The following is a 23,933-nucleotide window of genomic DNA, read 5'->3' as shown; positions in this document are numbered from 1 at the left end:
TTTTACTGGAAGTCTGACGATGGTTTCAGAATACCTTTAGCATCCCAGCAAACTACTATAATTATATTCACGTCAGTGCTCTGGAAAAAAAGCATATATTGACATGTTGATTTCTGACCTAGTTTAGTGTATAAGTAAAAGATATATTTATGCAAGAGGCCTTAAAAGACATCAGAAAAGATTAAAAACTTGTTTATAAAATAGTCATTTATAACAGCTTTTTTATGTATCTTTGTCATTTTTTTCTTTAACCTCACCTGAGGATATTTTTCCATTGATTTTCAAGTGAAGTGGAAGGTAGGGCGGAGAAGTGGGGGGCATGCAGAGAGAGAAAGAGAAACATTGTCATGAGAGAGATATATCGATTGTTGCCTCCTACACACACCCTGACCGGGTCTGGGGATTGAACTGCAACCCAGGTCCCTGCTCTTGACCTGGAATCAAACCCAAGACCCTTTGGTCTGTGGGCCAACACTCTGACCACTGAGCAGGGCATCTTTGTCATTTTTTATTTTATGATCCTTTTGAAACTACTGCATGGCAGTAGTTCTTAAACCTGAGAATCTGACCAAAGCTGTGGATTCTTTTCCCAGAAAAATACCATTGAAATGTCAAATTGGCAGGTAGTTAAATAGGTTTGAATCTCGGGGGAATAGTCTATGATGGCGCTGCAGCTTTATGAGTTACAGGTGGTAGTGGATGGTAACTGACAACAGCCGATACAACAATAGCCATCCAGTGTGAATGAATCAAAATTATACCTATTTTTTTGTCAGATTGGCAAAAAACATGTTTCTTGGTGTGCCTCAGAATTTTAGTAATTAGTTTATGTGTGCCATAAGATGAAAAAGGTTGAAAATTGCTGTGCTAGATAGATTAAATTGACCTTAGAGAGAGCTGTTTGGAGCCATATTGGAGTGGGTGAGGACATCAGGAAATAAAGACAGGGAGAAGGGGAGAGGCTGATTCCATCATTTATAGTAACTGCCTGTTATTAAGACCTAAGGTGCCAGTATTTGAAAAACAATGCTGATCTGCTTCCTTAACTCTTAGTTTAGTGGTATAAGGAATAACTGGTATAGGGAATTATAAGTGACTTAGCTTTCCTGTTGTCATTCACTTGGTTCTATTTAAATTTCACCAATGGCCAGAACCGGTTTGGCTCAGTGGATAGAGCGTCGGCCTGTGGACTCAAGGGTCCTGAGTTCGATTCTGGTCAAGGGCATGTACCTTGGTTGCGGGCACATCCCCAGTAGGAGGCGTGCAGGAGGCAGCTGATCGATGTTTCTCTCTCATTGATGTTTCTGGCTCTCTATCCCTCTCCCTTCCTCTCTGTAAAAACTCAATAAAATATAAAAAAATAAAAATAAATAAAAAAAATAAATTTCACCAATGAAAGCCTCAATTTCATTAATTATCTACAGAAAAATATTTTTTTTATTTCCCTTTTTCACAAGGTAAGTAGTTATTGAACTAAGCAAATATGAACTTCCTCAAAATACTTTTCTTTACTGACTGTCTTTGGAATAAAATCTCTGTGTAAGTAGATCCCGAGCCAAGAGCCCCTGTGACCTTTTAACTTTAGTACTCTTTTAGAGAGCAAGGCAACATATATTTTCAAGTCAGTTGTGAATGAGCATGTGCCTGTTTTGATCTTTCTCCCACATCACCTTTCTCACATTCCTAGGTCACTGCCTTATATGTCTTTACTTCTTAATCTAACAAAAGGAACACCTGAATTCCCCTGGAGTAATTAGCCTGCTATTAATGGATAGCTCAAAATTTTCAGTAGTCAATGACTTATTAAGAGTGTGAATTGATTTCATACTGCTGTTCAGAAAATAGTAACTCATTTGTTTCAAAGTAATTTTTAGAAACTAAAATTATCAGCATATGTTTATAAGTTCTAGTCCTGAGTTAGTCCTATTTCTTAACAAAAGCTCTTTACTTAGGTTTCTTATGAATCAATGAGCTACTCATTTCCTCTCTACTTCTAGGTGATTTAAAAAATAAGTATAAATGATATTGAAGAAACTGCACGTATTTAAAGTATAAACTTAGATGTTTTGACATATATATACATGAAACCACTACCATAATCAAGATAGTGAAAATATCCTTCATCCTCAAAAGTTTCCTTATGCCCATGATAGCCCCTCTTTCCGGCCCCTCCCTGATCCCTCCTCCCCTGGACTACTGGTTTGCTTTAGGTCACTATAGATTAGTTTGCATTTTCTAGAATCATAGAGTGTGTGTGTGTATAAAAGGCTAATATGCAAAGTGTCCCCTCAGGAGTTCGACTGGGAAACTGGGATGGCTCATTATGACGTGTGCAGACCACCAGGAGGTGGCACAGAATGAAGGAAGTCCCCGGCCAGCAGCCAGGACAGGAAGGCCCCGATCTGCCCTGATCACTGGGCAGGCCTAGGGACCTTACCCGTGCACGAATTTCGTGCACCCAGCCTTCAGTACACACATACACACACACACATTCTTGTGGCCAGCTCCAATTATTCCACATTATTATTTTGAGATTCATCCTTATTATGTGTATAAAGAATTCATTCCCTTTTGCTATTGAATAGTATTCCATTGTATGGATACCACAATTTGTTTATTCATTCATGGGTTGATGGACATTTGAGTTGTTTCCAGTTTTTTGCTATTACAAATAAACAGTCATGTTGACAAGTCTTTCAAAATATGTTACCTTTTCTCTTTGGCAAATACCTGGGAGTGGAAAGTCTGATCATATGATAGGTATAAATTTCACTTTTTTAAAGAAACTGTCAAACTGTTTTTCAAAGTGGTTATACCATTTTATATTACCACCAGCAGTGTAAGAGAATTCAAGTTTCCTTACATCTTCACCAAGACTTCATATGGTCAGTCATTTTTATTTTAGCTATTTGTATATAGGTGTGTAGTGGTATCTTATTATGGCTTAGTTTGCATTTCCCGAATGACTAAAGTTCTTGAGCATCTTTTCAATTGTATATTGTTTTTTGTTGAAATTTCTGTTCAAATCCAAATTTTTAAGTTAGTTTTTGTCTTATTGTTGAGTTTTAAGAGCTTTTAAATTAATTTGGATGTAAGTCCGTTATCCAATATATGCTTTGCAAAAATTTTCTCCCAGTCTGTGGCGTGTCTTTTCATTAAGAAAAAAATGTTTTTATTGATTTCAGAGAGAGAAAGAGAAAGGGAGAGAGAGAGAAACATTGATCAGCTGCCTCCTGCATACCCCCTCCTGGAGATTGAGCCCACAACCCGGGTACGTGCCCTGACTAGGAATCGAACTGGTGACCACCTGGTTTATGGGATGACGCTCAACCAGTTGAGCCACACTGGCCAGGCTTCAGTGTATTTTCATCTCAAAAGGTGTAGTTTTATTGAGATGTTTGATTTCATTTTTTTCAATATCTTAACTTTTGAATATATAGAATATAGATGTAATAACTGTTTTAATGTTCTTATGTGCTAATTCTAATAACTTAGTTTTGCATTGGTTTTGATTGCTTGATTATTCTCTTCATTATGAGTTGTGATTGCCTTCTTTTTTGCATGCCGGGTAATCTTTGATTAGATGTCCATCATTATGAATTTTACTTTGTTGGTTGCTGGATATCTTTATATTCATATGAATTTTCCTGAGCTTTGTTTTCAGATGCAGTTAAGTTACTTTGGGGCTTTGTTTTTACAGTTTGTTAGGTGTGTTTGGAGCAGTACTTGGTCTAGGACAGGGGTGGGCAAACTTTTTGACTCGAGGGCCACAATGGGTTCTTAAACTGGACCAGAGGGCCGGAACAAAAGCATGGATGGAGTGTTTGTGTGAACTAATATAAATTCAAAGTAAACATCATTACATAAAAGGGTACGGTCTTTTTTTTTTTTTTAGTTTTATTCATTTCAAACGGGCCAGATCCGGCCCGTGGGCCGTAGTTTGCCCACGGCTGGTCTAGGACTAATTATTATTCCCCTCAACTGACATAGATCTTCCTGAAAACCACCCAGTGCCTGTGCATGATGAGGTTTTTAAGTGTGACTAGCGGAACAGGCACTGTTCCCTGCTCTGTGTGAGCACGAGGCACTGTTCCCTGACACCCTTTAGATGGCTCTGTCTCTCACCTCAGGCCCTTTCCTCGCATGCATGCACAGTAGTCTGCTGGGTGTTAGAAGGAGCCCCTCTGTAAATCTCTGAGTCCTCTCTCTGAGCAGCTCTCTCCTCTCTGCTATTCTGTCCTATGAACTCTGGTTGCCTTTGTATCCCTGGACTTTGACCTTCATCTCCTCAGCTCAGGGAATCCACTACATTCTACCTCAACTGCTTTGCCCTGTACTGCTGCCTGGAAACTTTGCAGTCAGTAAGCTTGGGCAGTTACAGGGCTCATCTCATCTGTCAAGGATCATTGTCTTTCATTGTCTGATGTCCAGAATTTTTAAAACAATCGTTTTTTGTATTTTGTCTGGTTGTTTGGTTTGTTTGTTTATTTATATACCAGAAGTCTGATGCACGAAATTGGTGCAAGGGGCTCGGCCCCCGCCACCACGGAGGCCACCTTCTCTGCCTCAGCCCCCACCTGCCACGGCAGCCGCCTCAGCCCCCACCCGCCACCACCTTGGCCCTCGCAGCCCCAGCTTCATCTGGAAGGTCGTCCAGAAGGACATCCGGTCTAATTAGCCTATTACGCTTTTATTATTATAGATTTGGTTGTGTAGGGTGGCAGGGCAGGCCTGGTTTCTGGACCCTGTTACTCCATTTTTGCCAAAAACAAGTCCTGTCTACTTGTAGTTTTAATCTGAGAAAGCTCTTGTACTTGGATTCTTATAGACAAACCAGAGGCCTGGTGAACGAATTCATGCACGGGTGGGGTCCGGCTGGCCCACCCCAATCGGAGCCCATCGGACCAGGCAGCCGAGGGGAGGGGCTGTGGGTGGCTGGCCTGCCAGCCCTGCCCCCTGGTCCAACTCCCAGTTGAACTCCTGGTTGTGAGAACAATTTGCATATTAGCCCTTTATTATATAGGATTCTTGATAGTAACCTCTCATTTCCATCTGAGAGGCTCTCTCTATATACATGAGCTGTAGGGAAAGCTCAGATGAGCCAGCAGGAGTTTTGGAAGCTGTTTTAGGGTGTTAAACTCATTTTCTGACTCCCTTAATTCTGGGAATTTCCTGAGTTATTTGGACCTAGAAGCTAATTCTAAATAACGATTTTATAAAATTCCTAACCATGTTATGATTTTATTCTCAGAATTAAGAGAAAGAAAGAGCAGCAACGTTATGCTGAAGAGCAGAGGATATTAAGAATGAACTTTCATGAAGAGCCATGTTCAGGGGAGAAGATGAGTGAGATGTTAGCGCAGCTACAGCTCGAGGAAACGAAAGAAGCCAGAGAAAAACAGCAACGAAGAGAAAGGGAATGTCAAAGGTACTTTCAGAATCCTCTCATGGAATTCTGGGTCTAGAAGAGACTTTGGGAGGTCAGTGTTCTTGTCCTTACCAGAGTTGCCTGTGTCTTTTCATACAACTTCACCAAGTACCTCTTGGGAATAGCACTACGTATTCCTATTTCTCATACAAAGAGGAAGCGTCGAGCACAGAGGTGCAGAATAGTTTTCACAGTTAAAGCTGGTAGTAAAATGGGGACTCATGCTCATTCTCTTTCTAGTGGTTCACTGATCATACTGTGTTTCTATAGGTATCTAGAAGCTTTAAGGGTCCAGATCCAAGAGAAAATGCGGCTGTATAATATTACTTTACCTCCACTCTGCGGCTGCGGTCCTGATTTTTGGGATGCTCATCCTAATACCTGTGCCAACAATTGTATTTTCTATAAAAACCACAGAGGTAAGTTTCTTAAAGGAACGGTTAGGGCCTGGTGGCACTTTTTTAAAAAGTAGTGATTGTAGTAATTTAGCATTTATTGAGTGCTTACTATATATCAGAGGCTGTTACAACCCCTTTACAAAACCACTCCGAGGCAATAAAAACTGGTGATAGTGAGTTCTATTTCTCTTTGAGATCTGTTATCATCCTTTCTCCATTTATGCTGGGGAAATGGTTCCAGCTTACTCTACTGTAGGTTCCAGGTTCTTCTGTAAATGAAGAATGTTAGTTTGCCTTTTATGGCCATTAAGTTAGGCCTCTATCTAGTTGAATTCCCTGTTATCTAAAGACTTTAATGTTATCTAACGCAGATTTATGACCATGTGTATCCACATTAGACTGCCAGTTCTGCCAGGGAACCCTGAGGAAAATGAGGACCAGTGTAAACTCTGTCTTTATCAGGAATCCCAGCTGGAGAAAATGGAGTCCTTTCTATTGTCACTAATGTTTCTGTTTCCTGTCCACCCTTAAATATATTGGTTTACATACTGTGCTGACTATGTAGGCTTGATGCACGCACTGAAACTACTGCAAGTATATACATTCCTAGTGCATTTGTATGATAGGAGTTTCTTATCAGTTCTGTGAGTTATATTTAAAAACACAGATCGGTGCCTGGCTGGGGTGGCTCCAGTGGTTGAGCATCAACCTAGGAGCCAGGAGGTCAGGGTTTGATTCCTGTTCCTCGCACATGCCTGGGATGCGGGCTCGATCCCCAGTGTGGGGCGTGCAGGAAGCAGCCTATCTGTGAGTCTCTCTCATCATTGATGTTCCTATTTCTCTTTCCCTCTTCCTTCCTCTCTGAAATCAGTAAAAATGAAAACCCCACAGATCTGATGATGCCATTCCCCTATTCTCAAATCTCTAGGTTTTTACATTTGGTATATTTTCTCTCTGGCCCCAGGCAAGACTCTCTAGCTTTATCAAATCTGCTATTGTTACACACCAATACATGTCACATTTTTTGTTATACCTTTGAAACTCACACGTTGATTCCCTGCCTAGAATGCCTTCTTTCCTTTACTCTTATTAAACCTTCAGACCATCTAAAATGTCCACTTCTGGAAATCTTTTCTGAAGTTTTAATTCATTCCAAACTTCATTATGTGGTGACATTTCGTGTATGTCTCTGGATTGGAATTATTGCACTGCAATTATTTTTGTCCATTCTCTCTATTCTCTTTCCTATCCTCACGGTGAGTTTGGCATGTAGTAAGTACTCAATAAATATTTACTCAATAGGTAAAGTTAATACCTATGAGACTGGGTGGAGAAGCAGTAGTAATAGGAAAGAGGTTGGGAGAGTTGTTTAAAATGTGACTTCATTCATCACGGTTCAAACCTTTATTTGCAGCTTATACCCGGGCACTATATTCAGTCATCAATTCCTGTGATAGAGGGACCTTGATTCTTCGAGCTGCCATTCATAATTTTGCTTCTGCCTACAGACGGACTTTGAAAAATGTATATTCAGAATCTGAAATCAACTGTTAGTATTTCAGCCTTCGCTTAAAATCAATTCTCTGAGAGATTGTTCAGGAAAAACTGTTAAAGTGTATAATCTGAAAGGAAGACTGTCCCACGTAACAACAGTCTCTGCAATTATATTGGAACCATCGTTTCAGTCTCCATCTTGGGACCACGATGGAAAGTTGACTTCCACACTTGCCTCTTTGCTGTGAACCATGTGGAGTTTATTGTTTTAAAAATGATCAGTCAGACCAGTAAGGTTTATCTTACTTTGCTCTGTTCTGATCTGAAGAGATCATGAGAAATCTTTGAGATTACCTTGTTTATTGTCTTTCTAAAACTGTATCTTTGAGTTTTAACAAAATTGGAAATGTCTGGAAGAAGCAGAAAAGAAAGATGATGAAATGAGTTTCTTCGCATCAGTGGTCATCTAGATTCCTGCTAGCTTTTCTAGTTGTATATAACAATTAGAGATGAGAAGGATTTGAATTTGATGCACTTTTTTTCTAAAAATTTCTTTGGGGTTTTTTTGGTGTGTGTGTGTGTGTTTTAACTTATTACCTCTTTCCCCATTCAGCGAATTGGTCATAAACCTTTTTAATTTTATAATTTTCATTGCCAAAAAAGGGAAAATAAACCCTCTGTCTTTTGAGCATCTTCTTTGTGAAATAATTGTGTGACATTTCAAAAGTGCGTCTGAAGTCAAAGTGAGTAAAATCCTGCCTCGGTTCCCAATCTTTTAAAAATTTGCTGAATGGCATATCTACAGAACAGATGAAATAAAAATTCCTATAGCTAGTATTAATTTGTTACTTCTTTTTTTTAATATATATTTTATTGATTTCAGAGAGGAAGGGACAGGGAGAGAGAGATAGAAACATCATGATGAGAGTGAACCATTGATCGGCTGCCGTCTGCACACCCCACACTGGGGATTGAGCTCACAACCCAGACATGTGCCCTTGACTGGAATTGAACCTGGGACCCTTCAGTCCGCAGGTCAACGCTCTATCCATTGAGCCAAACCAGCTAGGGCAATTTGTTATTTCTTTATAGTGCTTTTTGACATAAAATACGAAAAGGTTTAATATTGTGAATTAAAAGCATACTGGCAGTTTCTTTTTCATACTTTCTCTAATGATCATTGTTGAAGAGCATTTAGGTTTTGTCTCAAAAACACCTAAACATCTAGCCAGGTCATGGAAAATAAGGATCAAAATGATCTGTGTGACAAAATTTATTGGTTATTTAACTAGATTCACTGTCCAGTCAAAATCCTTAAGTAACTATATCCTTGATTCAGCCTTTAAGAGTTGTATTTTTTAACAGCTTTATTGAGATATAATTCATATGCCATATGATTCACCCTCCTAAAGTATACAATTCAGTGGTTTTAAGTATATTCTAGAGTTGTTGCAACTATTACCACTATCAAATTTTTGAACATGTTTGTCACTCTAAAGAGATGCCTCCATGATCCAGCAATCCTACTTCTGGGTCTATATCCAAAAGAATTGAAAACAGGATCTTGAAGAGATATTTGCACGCCCATGTTCATTGCAGCACGAATTCACAATAGTCAAGAGGTGGAGGTAACCCAAATGTCCATCTACAGGTGAGTGGATAAACAGAACATAGTATAGACATAAAATGGAATAATGTATTCTTCAGCCTTAAAAAAGAAATTCTGTCACATGCTATAATATGGATGAGCTTTAAGGAACCGTAACCTAAGTGAAGTAAGCCAATCACCAAAAGACAAGTACTGTATGATTACATTTATATGAGGCACCTAGAGTGCTACAGTTCATAGAGACAAAAGTTAGAATGGTCATACCCAGGAGCTGGTGGGAGGGGAAATGAGAAGTTGTTTAATGGGTAGTTTCAGTTTTGCAAGATGAATAAGTTGTGGAGATCTGTTTCACAACAATATTTTGATTAGGAAGTAAGGCAAGGGGTTTTTATGAGAAAGGGAAGGGGAGTAATTACGTTAATAGAAGGAAACAATTTTTGTGGGTGTTAATAAGCTAAGAAATTGCTAAAGGTGCCAGTCAGCTACCATAGTGGTGATAATTCTGAAGAATGTTTTTAATTTTCAGTTCAGTAGTCATAACAACTATGAACAACTGTAAACCTACTTTTGTCCCACCCTGTACAGCCAGAAGTGGAATTGCGGGGTCTTAAGACAGTTCCATTTTTTATTTTTTAAGGAACCTCTTTACTGTTTTTCATAGTGGCTGCACCTGTCTGCATTCCCACCAGCAGTGCACAAAGGTTCCCTTTTCTCCACATCTTTGCTAACACTTGTTTATTGATTTATTGATAATAGCCATTCTGACAGGTATGAGGGGATATCTCATTATGGTTTTACTTAGCATGTGACCTTGAGCATCTTTTCATATAGCTATTGGCCATCTGTCTCTCCTCTTTGGAGAAATGTCTATTCAGTTTCTCTGCTCATTTTTAATTGGATTTTTGTGTTTGAGTTTTTTATAAGTTTTGGATACAAACCCCTTGTTGGATGTATCATTGTCAAATAGCTCCTTCCATTCAGTAGGCTTTCTTTATGTTTTGTTGATGGTTTCCTTTGCTGTGCAAGGTTTTTTAGTTTGATGTAGTCCCATTTGTTTATTTTTTTCCTGTTGTTTCTTGCCCAAGGAGATATGTCAGGAAAATATTACTAAGAGAAATGTCCGAGATTTAACTGTTTATGTTTTCTTTAAGGAGTTTTATGCTTTCAAGTCTTGCATTTAAGTCTTTATTTCATTTGGAGTTTATTCTTGTATACAGTATTAGAAGGTGGTCTAGTTTCAGGGGGGTTTTTTTGCATATATTTGTTCAATTTTCTCAATGCTATTTATTGAATAGGCTGTCTTTACCTCATTGTAGGTTCTTCCCTTCTTTGTCAAATATTAATTGATCATAAAGGTGTGGGTTTATTTCTGGGCTCTCTATTCAGTTCCATTGATCTATATGTCTGTTTTTATGCCAGCACCATGCTGTTTTGAGTACTGTATCCTTGTAGTATAATTTGATATCAGATAGTGTGATACCTCCAACTTTGTTCTTTCTCAAGATTGCTATGGCTGTTCATACTTTTGGTTTTACATAAATTTTGGATTATTTGTTCCAGTTCTGTGAAAAAGGCTATTGACATTTTGAAAGGAATTGCATTGAGTGTGCAGATTGCTTTGGGTAGTGTGGACATTTTAATGACGCTAACACTTCCATTTATTTTCTTCAGTATCTTATAATTTTCCAAGTATAGTCGTTTACTTCTGTGGTTAAATTTATTAGCAGGTATTTTATTTTATTGGTGCAATTGTAAATGGAATTGTTTTTCTTAGTTTCCCTTTCTGATAGTTCATTATTAGTGTTTAAAAATTCAACTAATTTCTGAATATTTATTTTGTATCCTGCTACTTTACGTAATTCATTGGTCAGTTCTAGTAGTTTTTTTGTGGAATCGTTAAGGTTTTCTCTATATAGTACATGTCATCTGCCAATAATGACAGTTTTACTTCTTTCTTTCCAATTTGGAGGACTTTTATTTATTATTCTTGTCTGATTGCTGTGGCTAGGTCTTCCCGTACCATGCTTAATAAGAGTGGTGAAACTGGACATTCCTGTCTGGTTCCTGATCTTCAAGGAAACGTTTTAATATTTTGATGGTTGAATATGATGTTAACTATAGGTTATTATATATGGCCTGTATTACTATGTTGAGATGTACCTTTCTATTCCCACTTTGCTGAGAGTTTTTATCATAAATGGGCACTGGATTTTGTCAATAGATACTTTTCCTACATCTATTGCTGTGAGCATATGATTTTTTTTTAATCCTCAATTTTTCCATTGATTTTAGAGAGAGTGGAAGAGATAGGGAAAGACAGAGAGAAATATCAATGTGAAAGAAACACATCAATTGGTTGCCTCCTGCACGCACCATGACCAGGGCCTGGGTTGGGGAGGAGCCTGCAACCGAGGTACATGCCCTTGACAGAAGTTGAACATGGGACCCTTCGGTCACAAGCCGATGCTCTATCCACTGAGCCAAACCTGCTATCGCTGATCATATGATTTTTAGCCTTCCTTTTGTTTAAGTGGTCTGTCATGTTAATTGATTTGTGGATATTGTATCAATCTTGCATCCCAGGAATAAATCCTACTTGATCATGGTCTAATGTTTTTGCTGAATTCAGTTTGCTAATATTTTATTGAGAAATTTTGCATCTATATTCATAAGGAATATTGGCCTATAGTTTTCTCTGTAGTGTCTTTATCTGGTTTTATAATCCGGCTAATGCTGGCCTTGTAAAGTGAGCTTGGGAGCCCTGGCCACAGTAGCTCAATTGGTTGGGCATCATCCCATTTACCAAAGGATTGCCGATTCGATTCCCAGTCAGGGCACATGCCCAGGTTGTGGGCTCAATTCCCATGAGCGGCATGTGGTATGTAGCCAATCATTGTTTCTCTCCCTTCCTCTCTCTCTAAAAATCTAGTGATAGGTTTTACTGTGGACAGTGAGGTAAGGGTGGGACAAGTTCATTCTGACTTCAGCGCTGATCTTGTCAGAGTAGATGCAAGTTCAGGAAGTCACAGTGGACTAGGAGAGCAGAACAAAAGAATTGAGGAAAGTATGGGCATACGTCCAGTAAGAGGCACACAGCTCCAGAAAAGCTTAGCTGTGCCATTCCCCAGAGGGACTTTATCACTTACAGGATCCAGGCTAGGAGATGGAACATATATGTGATAGAAGTAATGCCAGAATGTGGTGGTGGCAGAGGATATTAATGTACTAGTTTTCCTGCAACAACAAAAATCAGAAAGCTGATGCACAACATATTTTCCTGCACATTCCAACCTAAACAGCTTACACAAATTGCTCTAATTTAGTCAACTCTGTCCTCTCCCTTGCATTGTTCCAGTTTATTACTTAATTGTCCTGGCCTCACCCTTGCCTTTTATGATGGGCAAGAATAAGATTGCCAACTTTTATTTTTGAAGAGAGAGAGAGGAGAGAGAGAAGAGAGGAGAGGAGAGAGAGAAAGGAAAACATCCATGCACCCTGTCTAAAACCTTTTGGTGTATTGGGCAATGGCTCCAACCAACTGAACCACACTGGCCAGAGTGATTGCCAACTTTTTTTACTATCCACTGGGTGAAGAGTGTAGAAACTGCTGCTTTTATGTTTTCTAACCATGTAAGGTGTGATAAAGGAGGCAGCAGTTATTACTTTTCTGTGTTTATTTATATAGATTCTGGTTTTGGAAGCAAAATATTTCTTTTAGTTTTTCTCTAAGTGTAGTGAGCATAATTTATTTTCTTTGTGTCCCATTTTGGGTATTTTTTTCATACTTCTCAGAAAAAAGATTTGGAAGATTGGCACTATTATCGAAGATAAAAGCAAATGTGTTCCTGGCATGTTAGGCCCATTCTTCTGGGTGAAAGACTTTGAATATGTTGACTTAGATTTTTAAAGCTCTCTTAAAGTATAAATGAGTGGTCTATCTCCGGTCTTGTTCTCAGTATTACTGACCACTATTAGAGAGGTATGCCAAGGAGAAGTCAAATTGATCCCTTTTGTTTAAGACAGTTTGGTGTTGTATTGCCTGGGTCATCATTCCTTCCAGGCTCCCAAGATGAGATCATCCTTAGTAGAAGTTAACACTCAACTCTTGCCTTAGGTTCCTTTCTCACCCCCCAAAACACATACAACAATCCTTAATGGATGGAACTATTGGACATTGTCATCATCTGAACCCACATCCACCCTTACATCACTAAAAATGAGAGAAGCAGACATTGTGCTTCCTTTTTTTTTTTTTTTAACGTCTCCCCATTCACAATACAGACCAGGCAAAGAGCCTGAGCTGAGGTGTATATGGGGCAAGTTTACTCTGCCTCCTATTTCTGTACAGTCAGTGTAAGAACACAGCCTGTGGTAAGCACCAGGAGGCCTGTGCTTCCTTTTTTTTAAATTAAAAAAGCATAACTAACAAACATGAGGACATTGTGCCTCCTGATGTGACACAGTATGAAGTACACAGTGCCTTCTATGAAGTGGTTTTGTCCCTCCAAAAATTGAAACTCAATAGTATCAAACCTTTAAGCAGTTTTCATTGGGTTCTGGGACAAAATTAAGTCTCACTGCCCTAGAGAATCCATTGTATGTAATGAATTAACCTCTAGTCATTTAGAATAGAATGATACTAGTTATGTACCATACTTGGGAGAATTGAGGAAATTGTCATTCAAATAATTTCCTCTGTTCTCTGGTTTAGATGAAGATAATATGTAAAGAGAAAAGCCTTAAGGATTTCATTTATAGGAATGGGGAGAGGGAAACAAATTATACCACAAGAAAGCAGATAGTAAGAAAATGTGTCATTTTATAGGAAAACTGATCCAAGTTCTTCAACAAGTTAATGGCTTGAAGTTTAAAAATGGGGAGGACTTATGGCTAAGATGACATAGGTAAATGTGGTAGTCACTTCCTCCCACTCTCACATCAGAATTACAACTAAATTACACAACAACCATCATTCTGAATCACCTGAAATCAAACTGAATGGAAGTCCTACAACTACAAAATTAATGAAGCCACATCAAAACTGGTAGGAGGGGCAAAGACTTGAAAAGGCTGGTCTAGTACCCAGGTGTGGTGGGTAAAAATTGGGAGGGATATCTTAGCAGTGGAGGTCCCCCTAGAGGAGCAAGGGGGTCCTAGGCCCACATGAGGCTCCCCAGCTCAGGTTCCAGTGCCAGGAAGAAAAGTCTCCATAATTTCTGGCTGTAAAAACCAAGGATTGAGGTTGAGGGAGGCTGAGACTGCTGGAGTGCCTGGCAGTTCCTCTTAAAGGGCCTTCACACATTCTTACTCAGACACTCCCTCTGAGCTTCCATGCAGGGGCAGAAGCTTGAAAAGCATCAGAGGCATACGGGGAGGAAGTGAATTGTTTGGCATCAGGGTGGGGCCGCTTTCTCCCTGACAGAAGTGTTGGCAGAAGCCATTGTTCCTTTTATGAGCCCTTCCCTCACAAAGCAGTCAGGCACCATATCTGAAACTCCATCATCCTGGATCACACTGTTTCCCACACCCTGGTGATTCCCTGAGGCCCTGCCCCATCCAACTTTTAGGCCCATACAAACTGTTTCCAGTGGCTTCTCCATAGGCATGGCCTGTCTTGATTCATACTTCACATTTTCCTAAAATTTCACAAGTAGCATCTGGCTTCAGCAAGCTCTATTCCTCTTGATAAAGCCCTAGGCCTGGAACTAGCAGTAGCCAGCCTTGATTTCATAGCTTGGCCTCGCCTGGACACCTCCAAGCCCAGCATAAGAAGCAGCCATCCGTAGATTGCTTCTGCAGGTGGCCCCAGGCAGAAGACAGGCAGTGGCTGACTTTAGGCATTCACCTCTCAGGCCCCAGAGCCAGCGTACCCAGTGGATAGCTTCAGACCACATCAAAGCACCACCACCCAACCACCTCCACAAGCGACACACTTGGGATGGACCCAGCAGATACCAGAGCCCTGCTAAAGTACTGCTCTGTGCAGTGGGGCCCCTGCTGTTCAGTCTGGGTAAATCCCTCCCATTGATGTGCCAATAGCAATCAAGACTTAACTGCCACAGGAGTGTATACAGCCCACTCAGGAGGCACACATTGAGTGCCCAGCTTGGGTGATTGGGGAGGCTATGCCACTGGACCCTTCAGGACACTTCCTACATTAGGCCACTCTACCAGGCCTGGGAGATGCAACAGCTCTACCTAATACATAGAAACAAATACAGGGGCCTTGGAAAAATGAGGAGGCAAAGAAATATGGCTCGAATGAAAGAAAAAACAAAACTCCAGGAAAAAAAAACAAAACTAAACAAAATAGAGACAATCTACTAGATGCAGAGTCCTAAATACTGGTTATAAGGATGCTCAATGAACTTAGTGAGCACCTTACAGCATAAGAAAGGACCAGTCAGAAATGAAGGCTATAATAACTGAAATGAATAATAATTTACAGGAAATCAACAGAGTTGATGAAGCCGAGAATCAAATCAGTTATTTGGAATATAAGGAAGCAAAAAACACCCAATCAGAACAGCAAAAAGAAAAAAGAATAATAAAAAAAAAAGAATAGTGTAAGGAGCCTCTGGGACAACTTCATATGTACCAACATTCGCATCATGGGGATGCCAGGAGAATAGAAAGAGCAAGAAATGTTTTAAAAGTTTATTTTTATTGCTTTCAGAGAGGAAGGAAAAGAGAGAGACAGAAACATTAATAAGAGAGAATCATTGATTGGCTACCTTCATCCCACCCTACACTGGAGAACAAGCCCACAACCTGGACATGTGCCTGCAACCTGGGTATGTGCCCTGACCAGGAATTGAACCATGACCTCCTGGTACATAGGTTGGTGTTCAAGCATGGAGCCACACTGGCCAAGCAGAGCAAAAAATTGAAAACCTAGTTGAAAAAATAATGACAGAAAACGTCCCTAACTTGGCGAAGGAAACTGACATACAAGTCTAGGAAGCACAGAGAGTCCCAAATAAGATGAACCCAAAGAGGCCCACACCAAAATATATCATAATTAAAAAGCAAAAGTTTAAAGACGAAGAGAATCTTAAAAGCAGCTACAGGAAAGCATTTCATCACCTACAAAGGAGCTCCCATAAGCCTGTCAGCTGATTTCTCAAAAGAAACTTTGCAGGCCAGGAGTGATTGGCAAGAAATATTTAAAATGATGAAAAACAAAGTCTACAACCAAGATTACCCTGCAAAGCTATCATTTAGTCTCGAAGGACATATAAAGAGTTCCCAGATAAGAAAAAGCAAAAGGAATTCACCACCACTAAGCCAGTATTATATGAAACTAGAGGCCCAGCGCACGTGAAATTGTGCATGAGTAGCTTGCTTCCACTTGCCTCAGCTGGTCGCCCGGCCCATCGCCACTTGTAGCTCTCCGCTGTTAGTAGCTGGTGCCCTGCCCACCGCAAGAGCTGCTGCTCGTTTGGTCACGGCGGCATTACTGTGTCACGGCCACAGGCCGCCTATATAAGAGATGTTAAAGGGTTTTTAAGAAGGAGATTAAAAAATATGAATAATAAACTGGCAATAAATACATATCTATCAGCAATTGAATCCACAAACAAAGTGAACAAGCTGAACAGAAACAGACTCATAGATACAGAGAACTTTTTGTTGATTGCCAGATGGGAGAGAGGTTGGGGAGATGGGCGACAAAGGTGAAGGGATTAAGACAGCGGTTGCCAACTGGTGGTCTGCAGACCACTGGTGGTCCGTGAGGTCTGAAAGGTTGGCGACCACTGGATTAAGAAGTACAAATTGATTGCTACGGAATAGTACAGCATAGGGAATATAGTCAATAATGTACGAATAACTAAGTGCGCTGGATGGGTGTGGGATTTATTGGGGCGATCACTTGTTATGTAATGTCTGGTCACTGAGGTATACACCTGAAACTAACATAATGATGTATGTCAACTGTAATGGGAAATAAAAAAGCGATTTAAAAAATATAATAGCCCTGGCTGATGTGGCTCAGTTGGTGGGAGTGTCTTCCTGTGCACCAAAAGCTGGTGGGTTCAATCCCCAGCCAGGGAATATGTGGGAAGCAACCCATAGGTGTTTCTATCTCACATCAACATTTCTTTCTCCTCCTCCTTCCTCTCTCTGAAATCAATAAATAAAATTTAAATAATAGTAAAAGTAAAATAAAAATTGGGAAGTGGCTCTAGATTTTGATAGACTTATAGATATTACAATTACGATCTATAGTGAATGGACCTTGTTTAGATCCTGATGTGAAAGAAAACAACAGTCTGAAAAAGGTATCTTGGAAGCAATTGGGAATTTTTAGGTATGATGGTGGCATTAGAGATGTATAAGAAAATATCTACAAAGATAGATATGTCCTGAAGCACATATGGATGAAATTAAATTATGTTTGAGATTTACTTTAAAATAATTCAACAAAATAGATGAAATAAGTAGCAAAAGTCTGATGCTAGTGAATCTAGGTAACTGGCAGGTCTGAGTTTTATTCTATTTGCTCTATTTTTGTGTGTATGTGAATTTTTCTTTTAAAAACCATGGGCCTGAAAGAACCTTGTTAGCATTATAACTTACCCCCAAATAATAGGTTTAGGTAGGAAAGGAATATTCTTTAATTGTGGACTTCTGACATGGTAGTTATCATCAGGTGGTGATTAGAACCCAGAAGCTGCAGTATTTTGTGGCCTTTCTATAAGAAAGACTGATTAAATAGAAATTAGGTTCATTCCAGCAGGCCAGGTCTGTATGGAAGTTCACTAACATAGCTCACACTGTAAGTAATCATAGAGACACCTTGAGTAATCAGCTAGGCATCCAATCACCTGGCTTTATAATCTGGTGAATTCCCAGTAATATAAAAGTTGAGAAGATCAGGGGTGAAAAACCATGAAGAACATCCTATCTAATAATAGCCAAACATGGTAATTGACCGTACCTTCGCTATGCTTCCCATTGGCTAATCAGAGAGATACGCAAATTAACCGCCAACAAAGATGGCGGCTAATTTGCATACTGCAGGCAGGGCGGGACAGCACCAGCCACCATCTAGTCCCCCGTGGGTGACCCCAGAAGCCTCTCGCAAGCCCCAGTAGCCACCTGCCTGCTGCCTGGGACCTTTTTGGTCCCGGGCCGCTGGCGGGCCCTGGAAGCCCCAGAAGCCACCAGATATGGCAGTAACTCTGTCAGTAAGCACTCTGAAAGTCAGTGGCATAAATGCACCAATTAAAAGACAGATTATGACGCTGGGGTTTGAAAACAAGTATGGAAGTGTCCGAGGTCTGGGGAGGTTGTGGGCACTCAGTGGGGAAGCGGCTCGTCAGTGCCCCGAGCTGCTAAGCTCCTGCTGCCTGCCTTCCCGCAGCACGGCCGCAGGGCCATGCTGGCTTCGCGCGTGGCGCGGGGCTCATGGGGTGCCCTGCATGGGGCCACATGGGCGTGCGGGGCGCGACTGGGCAAGGGGCGTTCCCTTGGGGCCCTGCTGCCGCCTGTACCCATCTGCCTGGGCTGCCTGGCAGAGCGCTGGTGGCTGCGCCCGGCCGTGCTATGCCTGGGGCTGCCTGGAGCAGGCCCGTGGGGCCACTGCTCAGGTGCGGGAAAGGCGACCCCGGAGTCCCCAGCTGGAGAGGGCACCGCCGCGGAGGCCCCATGGGGCCCAGTGAGTGCCGCCAGCCTGTATGAAAACCCATGGACAATACCAAATATGTTGTCAATGACGAGAATTGGCTTGGCTCCAGTTTTGGGCTATGTGATCATTGAAGAAGATTTTAATGTGGCACTAGGAGTTTTTGCTTTAGCTGGGCTAACTGATTTGGTAAACACAGCAGTCCAGTTAATCGTGGTAGCAGCTTCTTTGGCAGCTCTGGTTTTCAATTATGCTCACGGCTTTTATCTTCTGATACTGTGGTGTTTTATAGCTTTCACCACAGTTGCATCAGCTTACAGTTATTATTGTTATGGTCGGAAAACTGTTCAGGTAATAAATGGCAGATGAAGGTCATCCGCCATCATTAGCAAGGAAGCAGTATACATCATTGGCAGCAGGGCCAGTGGAAATGTACAGGAGTCTCCCTACTTTGAAAAAGGCCTTGTCAGATCAAACCATGTCATCCGTATTTAATGTGTATTGAAAATAAGCTTGATCATGGGCATATGCAGTATTTCCAATGTATTTTTAAATACAAATAAACTATCATTTAGAGAAAAAAGAAGACAGATTATGAGGGTGAATCAAAAACAAAACCCACTTTAAATATAAAGACACATATAGATGAAAAGTAAATGAATTAAGCTGCATCCTGTTTTGCTCAGTGGATAGAGCATTAGCCCTTGGACTGAAGGGTCCCAGGTTAGATTCCAGTCAAGGGCATGTACCTCAGTTGCTGGCTTGATCCCCAGTCCCTATCAGAGCGTGTGCAGAAGGCAACCAATCAATGTGTCTCTCCCTTTCCCTTCACTCTCTCTAAAATTCAATGGAAAAAATATCCTTGGGTGAAGATTAACAAAAACAAAGTAAATGGATTAAGTGACATTAAAGAGATTATAAGAAAAATATATTCCAAATTTTGTTAGTTGTATAATGGTTATGTTTAAATTATTAACATCTAAGAAATTGGGTGAAGGGTACATATAATATGCTGTAGTATTTTATAGGTTTTTTTTACATGTATGAAATTATCTCAAATTAAAATATTAAAAAATTAAAAATAAAATATTAGTTGAAATGTATCTGCATTACATGAAAAATCTTCTCCTAATTGCTTCTAGCATAATTTATTAAATTGTGCTAAAATTTACAAGGGTTCAATTAAAAAATATCTTAATTCTAAATGATATAATAGAAAATATATAATAGTGCAGTTATAAGCACTTATCTGAAAATAAAAATTTAAAGAAGTGAATTTAAAAAAAAGATTAGCCAAAGAAAATATATGCACAACCTATGGACACAGACAACAGTATGGTGATGGCCAGAGAGAAGTGGGGGGGGGGGGGGCAAGAGCTGGGTAGAAGGGGCAAAAGGGGGGAAATAGGGACATCCTATATAATAATAATAAAAGGTTAATATGCAAATTGACTGAACAGCAGAATGGCCGGTTGCTATGATGCGCCCTGGCCATCAGGGGGCAGACACTCAATGCAGGAGCTGCCCCCTGGTGGTCAGTGCACTTCCATATGGGGAGTGCCACTCAGCCAGAAGCTGGCTCATGGCTGGCCAGCGCAGAGGTGGTGGCGAGAGCCTCTCCCACCTCCATGGCAGCACTAAGAATGTCCAACTAACGGTTTAGGCCCGAACCCTTGGGGGCCTAAGCCTTTAGCCGGACATCCCCCGAGGAATCCCTCGCTGCTAGAAGGATGTCTGACTGCAAGCTTAGGCCTGATACCCTGGGGAGTGGGCCTAAGTCAACAGGTGGGCATCCCCCAAGGGGTCCTGGACTGCAAATGGGCGCAGGCCAGGCTGAGGGACCCTCCCCCCCAGTGCACAAATTTTTGTGCACCAGGCCTCTAGTTAGGGTATAAAGAACAAAATAGTAATTTAATAAAAGAAGCTTTGAAATCTTAGGGTGAATTGGGAGTAAGAGAATATTTACATGGTTCAGTTCAGGGAAGGGAAAACTGACTTATATTTCTACATTCCCTAGAGTCTTCTAGAGCCTGGTGTGCCACAATAATTTTTAAAACATGCAATACCTGACTCTGTAGAAAGGGGTACTGATCTCTTTTCCCTTAGATTGTTAAATAAAAAACAAATGACAACAGCCAACACAATATCCATCTGCTGTGAATGAATCAAAATTTTACCTATTTTTTGGTCAGATTGGCAAAAAATATATATATTTTGGTGTGCAGAATTTTAGTAATTAGTTTATGTGTGTCATGAGATGAAAAAGGTTGAAAATCACTGTTCCAGAGATTGAAAAATTGCTCTTTGTTGTTAAAGTTCTTTCTTGCTCTGTTTTTCAAAGGCCCTGCTGCTAGGGGAGAGTATGCAGTGGTTAAGACCATTGTCAGGTTTAAATCCTGGTTCTACTACATTTCAGTTGTGTGACCTTAAGCAAGTTACTTAGACCCTGTGTGCAGGCATCATCTGCGAAATGGAAATAACCTAGTCCTTACTAAGCAGAGTTGTTGTGAGATAGTATGTGGTTAGCATAGTGCCTGAAACATGTTAAGTACAAAGAGACAAGGCCTTGATGCTTTCCTTGGTTAGCCACATGGAATCCTTGATGTTTCGGATAGTTTAGCCAGGAGTGAGTGAGGTAGGTATGGGAACACATCCAATTTGACCTTCTGTATTAATGCCTAAGAAAAAAAGTTGTCTATGTCCCTAAGTTATGATGACATTGACATTTGATTTGATTTGACTCATTGTTCCATTCTACACTGAGCCTTCTTACCACTAACATCATTTTTTTTTTTTTTTTTAGAAGGGGGAGAATCAAGGGAAGAGAGTTCCTAGTTGCCAAATGGATAGGTATATCATTTAAATTGCAAATTAGAATGCCTTTTGTTGCTCAACCAGAGGGCTAGATGATGCCTACATTTGAATTCTTCAGGCTAAATACAGGTAAGTACCCTCATCCAACAGGATCCACCCACTCCATCACATTGCCAAGATTGAGTAATGGATGGCTAAGCCAGAGGAAGGACATGCCTTCCCCTGTTTTCCCAGGTGGGCACTCTGTTTTTACTAAGGAGTTGAAAGCAGTTGCCATTAGAGCTGACAAGCACATTTTTATGTCACTCATTAGGACTTTGTATCCCATACATAAAACTTGATTGTTATACAGCTTAGTCTTTTAGGTTCAGGGTCAGGGAGACTTTTTTCATAGAAGGTAATTCCTTTTTCTTATCGTACAAGTAACTTGGGTCAGGGATAGTAGATAAAGGGGGACCAGAAACAGCTGAGATTTGACTATACAGACAAATGCAAGGAGCAGGACTGAGACAGATGAACAGCGGAAGATCAAGGGAAAAGAGAGTTTGCAGTAGGGTTGGAGCTTGAACCAACACCATAGGAGTCAGTAGTTTAGCTAGGCATAAGTCTCTGAAGACTGCAGATGGGTTTGTTGTTAGTAGATTCACATTTAGTGCCTCACACTATAGTGTTTGTATTAAAAGGAAGTCTAGTAAGTATGACTTTCACGTCGTGGCTTAGGCTGGGAAATCCATTCATGAAGGAATATAATCTGATGCGGGTCAACAGTGGTAGCTGGAAATTAGTAAATGCTTTGCTAAATATGTATTTTTCTACCTATTACATTTTCTGAACCCCTTATCTACCTCTTCCTCTTGATCACTGGCAAAATGGAAATGTATAGATTAATAGCTGTTAATGAAATTAGTTTGACCCCAGAAGTGAGATGCAGTTAGATCCATACAACTTTATACCTGGCCTAAGGAGGCAGCAGGAGGTAGGGAAGTTGTTTAGGCTGTCGCATAGTTCTGCTAGGTGACATACAGGAAAGAGGTTGTGATGCTCATTTCAAGACACACTGTTTTGAATTAATGGGGCCAGTTGTCCCAGTTATTCTTGTGCCTCATGCTCCTTGAGCCCTTCCTCCGCTGAGCAGTGGGAACTGTAAGCTTTGCCAGGTAGGATAATATATAGGGACGTCCTCTGGGATTGGTTCCAAATTGGGCATTGCTCCTACATGACTCTCTGGATTGAGTCTGGCCTTTCCTTTGGGACTCTAGGGTGCTGGGTGCTAATAACATTTGGGTCAAGAGAGTCCCTTAGGAATAGCAGTCCTTTTTTTTTTTTGCCTGAAATACCCATTCATTTCTGAGTCTCGGAGTTCTACTCACCCTTAAGGCAAAGTACTACTATTACTCTCTAACTTAGCATTACCTGCCCCATGAAAACCTACCTGAGCCCGGCCAGTGTGGTTTAGTGGTTGAGCATTGACTCATGAACCAAGAGGTCACGGTTCAATTCTGGGTCAGGGTACATGCCCCGGTTGCAAGCTTGATCTCCAGTAGGAGGCATACAGGAGGCAGCTGATGGATGATGTTTCTCTCTCATCGATGTTTCTATCTCTGTATCCCTCTCCCTTCTTCTCTCTCTCAAATCAATAAAAAAAAAAGAATTTTTAAAAAACCTACCTGATTTCTCTCAATCAGAAGCAATAATTCCTCTTGGCCAACCTTAGTACACTCCTTGTAACTCTATGTAGCACATATTTTTTTCTGCCTTACATGATAATTGTTTATATGTTAAAAGATAATTTTCCTAAAAAGGTAAAATCACAACTCTCATACAGATATTACATGAACATGTGTTAAAGACTTTTTAACTCATTAGGGAAATAAACAGATGTTATAACTGATTCTAAAAAAAAAAAAAAAGGAAAAGGAAAAAAACTCAGGGATAAAAGAATGTTGAAAGTCCAAATGTACGCAAAACTGATCTTTTCCAGAGGTATTTACAATTTGAAGAATTGTAAATTAGATCAACTATGGGCTAAAATCAGGCAACCTGGAGGGGACTCCTCTGGATAATGCATAATTTTCCACTGAAGCATAAAATGTTCTCTATATCCTTCCTTGTTTTGATAAAAAATAGTCTCAAAGAAAGATAATTCTTTCATATATATATATATATATATATATATATATATATATATGTATATATATTGATTTTAGAGAGGAAGGGAGATTGAGAGAGAAATAGACACGTCAGTGATGAGAGAGAATCATTGATTGGCTGCCTCCTGCACACCCCCTACTGGGGATGGAGCCCGCAACCCAGGCATGTGCCCTTGACCAGAATCAAACTTGGGACCCTTCAGTCTGCAGGCCGACGCTCTATCCACTGAGCCAAACCGGCTAGGTCAAAGAAAGATAATTCTTGATCACAAACTAAGTCTCATTAGATTGGATCTGATTATAAAGGTGAGCATACAGATCTTCTTAAGTTTGTGTTGCTGGAAGTTTTCATAAGAAATCTCAGATTTGACTTTTTAAATACTTGTTAATTAACCGAGCTGTGTATTCATTT

At 40.3% G+C, this 23,933-nt stretch overlaps 1 protein-coding gene and 1 non-coding gene across 7 annotated transcripts in view; one reads left to right on the top strand and one right to left on the bottom strand.

The window, feature by feature from the left end:
- Positions 1 to 8,011, top strand: part of CCDC15 (coiled-coil domain containing 15) — a 43,706-nt gene extending 35,695 nt beyond the window's left edge. For 5 of the 6 annotated variants that reach the window (XM_036354001.1, XM_036354003.1, XM_036354005.1 and 2 more), the window contains 3 exons: positions 5,252 to 5,428; positions 5,699 to 5,847; positions 7,241 to 8,011. In XM_036354001.1, the coding sequence (XP_036209894.1) occupies positions 5,252 to 5,428; positions 5,699 to 5,847; positions 7,241 to 7,380 (466 nt within the window). In that variant the 3' untranslated portion in view covers positions 7,381 to 8,011. Of the gene's footprint in view, positions 1 to 5,251; positions 5,429 to 5,698; positions 5,848 to 7,240 lie in introns of those variants that run through there. The other variant, XM_036354004.1, reaches the window with a different exon arrangement.
- Positions 8,012 to 13,185: 5,174 nt separating this feature from the next.
- Positions 13,186 to 13,317, bottom strand: LOC118678691. Its single transcript, XR_004974977.1, has one exon. It is a non-coding gene; the product is annotated as a small nucleolar RNA SNORA51 (small nucleolar RNA).
- Between the last annotated feature and the right edge of the window lie 10,616 nt (positions 13,318 to 23,933).

Source organism: Myotis myotis, unplaced genomic scaffold (assembly GCF_014108235.1).
Source record: "Myotis myotis isolate mMyoMyo1 unplaced genomic scaffold, mMyoMyo1.p scaffold_m19_p_20, whole genome shotgun sequence".
NCBI classification, from domain to species: domain Eukaryota; kingdom Metazoa; phylum Chordata; class Mammalia; order Chiroptera; family Vespertilionidae; genus Myotis; species Myotis myotis.
Note: the sequence above shows the minus strand (reverse complement) of the source record. Positions and strands in the feature narration are given on the sequence as shown.